Raw genomic sequence first — 4,853 nt, forward strand, 5'->3', positions numbered from 1 at the left:
ATCGCTTTGATCAAGTGAAAAATGAAAGATGGATTTTTTTTTTTTTTAATAACTTCACATAGGAAATTACATATTACAGAGTCTTGAAATTGTTATTTGTACACATAAATCTCGTGTACATTTTTACACCGTTCTTAAATCAACAATGTAGCTAACGTGACTGGTTCAAGTCCAAGTCAAAATTAATTGAAGCTATGCTACACACAAATGGCATTACATTCATAAATAGCAAGCACCTCAAATTATTAAATATGCCTTTGGCATTGAGGAACACAATTGCAATTCAAATATTACAAAGACAATCTATATGAAATAAATATGCAGTTTGCTTAAATTCAGTTTGGCAAATTCACTTCCGAGGGGTGAAAACAGTCAAGTCTTCCAGGAATATCTTCTGTCGCAGGAGAATGAAAACACAGGAATGACATTCACAATGATGTAAAGGTTTAAGAAAATAAGCCAATAACCTAATCGTCCTGTTTAGCAGAGTTCACACCACTGGGTTAGCATCGGACCACACTGATGCCAAAATTAAGAACATGTTTCACATCATACGTTATCATACGCACACACACAATAAAATTAAATCATATTTACATGAAATAAAACAGTAACATATGATCCACAAAGCAGCAGCATTTATCCAAACCTCTGATCTGACAACATGGCCAGAAGCTCTTTCAGTCTGAGATCATTAATGTTTCGTTTCTAGTTTCAGAAAATGGATATGAATCCACTCTTTGATGGAAGGCACTTTTGAGTGCTTCAAATACTGCTTTGGGAGACCAAACATCTGAAGGTTATAGCATCTCAACCTGATTCAACACCGCACACAACAACTGGAAGTCTCTGGATGTGTTGGTGTGGAAGGTCTCGCACCTCTCTGGGCTGTGACTGCATTAAATGAAGACTAGCTATGCCAGGTTCTCCTCAAACCCTTCAGGCATTTGCAGGTTTCTCAGTGCTTTTAGGAGGGGTCAATATTCCGGCTACAGCCAATGGAGACATCCGGTCCATGCTGTCCTGCTGCCGATCATGTGCTTCACTCTGGAAAAAAAAAAAAAAGGATGAGTTAACCAGTTGGATCTCAAATAAACCTGATAGAGGAGACAGTGAAAATGAGAACTCACCAGCATGGCCAGGTAGTCCACGTGGGTCTGTATGTTGTGTCGAGCGTCTGTCGCCACCTTTTTGAAGTCCTTCAGCTGTGGTCTGGGCCATTCACGTACCGCCCGCGCAAACGGGTTCATCCACCGCACACAGCTTGAAATGCTGTCCCACGTGAGTCCTGATGGGGAACAAAAAGACAATACTTAGAACAAAAACAATAAACTGATGAAACGACTTAAGCACAAAAACGTTCAGGGTTCCTGCAGGTTTTATGAAGGAGAAACAATAAATCAATATGGTCTTCAAATGTAAATTAATCAGAAAAGAAATAAATGGCCTGCAGAAACCCTTCAAATCCTTAAAGGATATTCAAGATCAGAAAGCTCACCTGATACTTTATGGACCGTTTCAAAAGAAGTAAAGTGACAAAACGCAGCAGCAGCGAGGACTCCATACTGGTAATCCAAACAGTTAATGTCTAAAATGCAGAGATCCAACAACTGCAGAGAGGATTCAAGAGTCAGAAGAGGCGTCAAGAAAACAACACAACTATATACACACTTACATCAAACAAGCTCAAGTCTCACCTGTGTGATCTGGATGTAGGTTTCCTGCGAGAACTGGGGAATGAGGAAATTAGCATCATCCTTCAAAGAGTCCACTTGGGAGTAGAGCTTCAACCATGACATGACGGTCTCAGGACAGAGCTCCCACTTCAACGCCTTTAACATCACGAGCTCTTGAGAAAGAATCTCCTCCTCGTCGCAGGCCCCGTCCGTCACATAAGCAAACTCCTGGAGCTTTGGCGGGTAAATCTCCTATCAAACAGACATACGTTATGAGATAAACAGCACCATGGAGTTCTGTTATGATTCAGATGAACTGTATTGCCATTACTGAATCTTACAGAAAACCCTTCTAGTTCTGTAAAACCAATTCAAGAGGATGTTAAAGTACCTCTATTTTTGAGGCTATGAAGAGTGATGTTATGCCGATGAGCTGCAGGTGATCTTTGCCAATGTCTTTTTGAGTGAGCATGAAGCGATCGAAGATGTCCTGAGCCAAATAAAATGTCTCCCGGTGCAGAGTATAAACTTCACTGACCTGTACAGAAAGAATTTAATAACAGGTTAAACAAATAATCAGGTGACAAGAACACAAACCCTTCATAGCTGTGAAAAAGAAGAAAAAAGAAAAAGAAAAAAAAATAACTCCATACCTCCATGAGCCAGTCCAGCAGAATGGACCTCATCTTGGGCTGCAGATTTGGATGTTGCTGGATGAAGCTCTTGTCGTGTACATACTTCAGCTCCTTGTTCAGCATCTTTATCCACACATCATCTGAACTGGCCCAACTGACAGGACAACAGCAAATTTAGACCATTAAACCAGAGAGCAAGTACTGAATGATATTAAATAAGTTCATGGGTAAATTCAGCTTGTGCGTTTCAAAACGCTGGTGATAAAACCATAACACAGGAAGTGATGTCAATAAATCAAGCCAAGTGTTTTTCTCTCACTAGGATTGTGAATTAGTTTCCTTAAAGGAACGGAAAGGGTAATAATGTTGTCAAGTGCTTTGTTTTACATGACATTATTAGTAAGAGGCTTTGATTTACTTTCACTTTTCAAAGCGTGAGATGCTGTGATCGTGTGTTACCTGAGGCATGGCAGCGGAGAGGGTTTCACAAAGAGGTTCTTGAATCTGAAGTGCTTGAAACCAGAAAGATTAGCGGTCTCCTGATGAAGCTCCTTCTGAGGAGTCTCGATTAACACACTGGGACTAACATCACCTTCAAAACACCGGTTCTAGGAAAAGAAAACATATGGGGTCACCACAGACATTTTATGAATAGGACTTAACCGTAAGGCATTAATAAGAAGAAGGGATTTAGATTACTCAGCATAGGGTTTCTTTTGCCTATTTTTATTTTTATAAACTCTTGTAGGCCTATAGCATACATTATACTGTATATACAGTTTCAGGATTTCTGCAAAGGAATATTCTTTCAGGCATCAAAGAACATTTTATGCGAATAAACTTTTATTAATACAGCAGCTGCCAAACAAAACGTTAAGAATTTTTTTAGGCAACGTTCACTAATTAAATAGTTTTTTTTTTCGCGGGCTGCTGAATAAAGGAAATAACAACGGGAGGTTCCGCGCGTGACGTCACAGCGCTGATTAGTGACACCATTTACTGCGCGTGACCGAGCTACTGCATAATAAACAGACTGCTAGAGAAAAACTAACAGGCATTTCTTATACCGAATACAATCAGTCTGGCTCTTTTAGCTGCTAAAAAATAATACGAATGATTTATAAATATACAGAATACTGATAATAATACATATCATCGGCTCACCTGAATTTCATAGTGTTGTTTCTTAGCTGCTGACGGGATTCTTCTATTGCACTGCTGAAAAAGGGTTTATGATATTTAAATATTTACATAACGTTACATTGTGAAGAAAATAATTAACAGCTGTTTCAGTAACGTAATATTTAAAACAAATCTCACCTCGCTTTTTCTTTTCCTCTGCGGTTTATTTTGTTCAGGTGCATTTTCATTTCTTTCTTGTAATGTGATGCGACTACTATTAAAACACAAAAGTTATAAAATGTTTTTTTAGGGTTAGAAAAGTCATACATTCGACAAATTAAACGAATCAAACTAATAATGCTTAAGTTACCTGCGTCTTGACATTTTCTAAACAAATGGTGTGCTTTTCTCCTGTGAAACAGAAACATACAACGTTAAGGTTACACTTTGATTAACAAAAGAACTTCTTAAACCTAAATGAAGAATAATGACGTAACTACATATCGAAAAAGTATTTAAGAGAAATCCTGGCCAAAGAAAAAAAGATGATTAACGTTAACGATAAACATTCGAGTTTCAGCCATTTGATCAGAGAGAGAAGTGCATATGTGACCAGAAATATCGAACACATTTTTTTATAATCCACACAAATTAAAATTCAGTTAAAGTCGAAAGGCATTGAGGGTAAATGCTAAGTCTACACAAACAGTAGTATGATCGTCTGTTTTTACTGAAACCAGAAATACATGATCCAGTTCTGTGGGTTTGTGAAAGGACAGTCCGCGCCAATTTACACGAAGCGGGAGACTACAGCTGCCCCCACAAAACCCCATCGAAGATCTATTCAAAGCGCAATAAACACCAGTTTAACAGAAAATACTGTTCAGGTAACCCCTTGGTGTATGGAAAACCGATAACACTTTCCACAATATCAGTTATTTCCCCAGTTTCTGAAAGAGTTTACAAATGTAAGTCCACGTACAGACAACGATCCGATCTGGCGCCTAGCAGAGACGGCTAACTTTCAGCAACATCCCCCCTCTAAAGTCGACATTACCTTAAACTTTTGCCTATGATATATTTCGAAACACATTCATTGCGCTTTCTACCTTAATAATCTATCCAAAAAAAGCTGTTTTTAGGAGTCCCGAGGAGATCTTCACCTCTAGTCGTAGATGACTAACGTTAGTTAAAAGACACAAACTTCCGTTTAAAGCAAAAGCAGCATAAAGCAACAGCACTATTCCCGCTAAAGCGTGATTACGACTCGATTTAACGAAGTGAAATTAAGATAAAAAGAGATTAAAGGTGAACAAAGATTAAAGTACGTGTCCTTACCGCTGAGTTCCGTGCGAAAGAAATGAATGGATGGCGCGAAGTGTTGCTGAAGTATTATATAGTCCAGTGGCTCGCGGCTACT

General features: G+C 38.7%; 1 protein-coding gene across 2 annotated transcripts; it reads right to left on the reverse strand.

The window, feature by feature from the left end:
* Positions 1-241: 241 nt before the first annotated feature.
* LOC128030026 (G1/S-specific cyclin-E2-like) lies at positions 242-4,853 on the reverse strand. 2 transcript variants are annotated; one of them, XM_052617492.1, is made up of 11 exons: positions 4,772-4,853; positions 3,804-3,844; positions 3,632-3,707; positions 3,476-3,526; positions 2,771-2,919; positions 2,330-2,465; positions 2,068-2,214; positions 1,698-1,928; positions 1,499-1,610; positions 1,131-1,288; positions 242-1,047 (listed from the first exon to the last, which is right to left on the reverse strand). In XM_052617492.1, exons 2-11 carry the CDS (start codon positions 3,815-3,817, stop codon positions 940-942), a joined length of 1,182 nt encoding a protein of 393 aa, XP_052473452.1. In that variant the 5' UTR covers positions 3,818-3,844; positions 4,772-4,853; the 3' UTR covers positions 242-939. The 2 variants fall into 2 exon arrangements, with proteins under 2 accessions (XP_052473452.1, XP_052473451.1); XM_052617491.1 differs by having other exon boundaries at positions 3,476-3,529; positions 4,772-4,851.

This window comes from Carassius gibelio, chromosome A16 (assembly GCF_023724105.1).
Source record: "Carassius gibelio isolate Cgi1373 ecotype wild population from Czech Republic chromosome A16, carGib1.2-hapl.c, whole genome shotgun sequence".
Classification (NCBI taxonomy): domain Eukaryota; kingdom Metazoa; phylum Chordata; class Actinopteri; order Cypriniformes; family Cyprinidae; genus Carassius; species Carassius gibelio.

Excerpts from the sequence above, each read along its gene's own strand:
- LOC128030026 (XM_052617491.1), bottom strand. Across the intron at positions 1,929-2,067 it reads TCATAGCCTCAAAAATAGAG|GAGATTTACCCGCCAAAGCT; the intron begins GTACTTTAACAT and ends TCTGTTTGATAG. Across the intron at positions 1,289-1,498 it reads AACGGTCCATAAAGTATCAG|GACTCACGTGGGACAGCATT; the intron begins GTGAGCTTTCTG and ends GTTCCCCATCAG.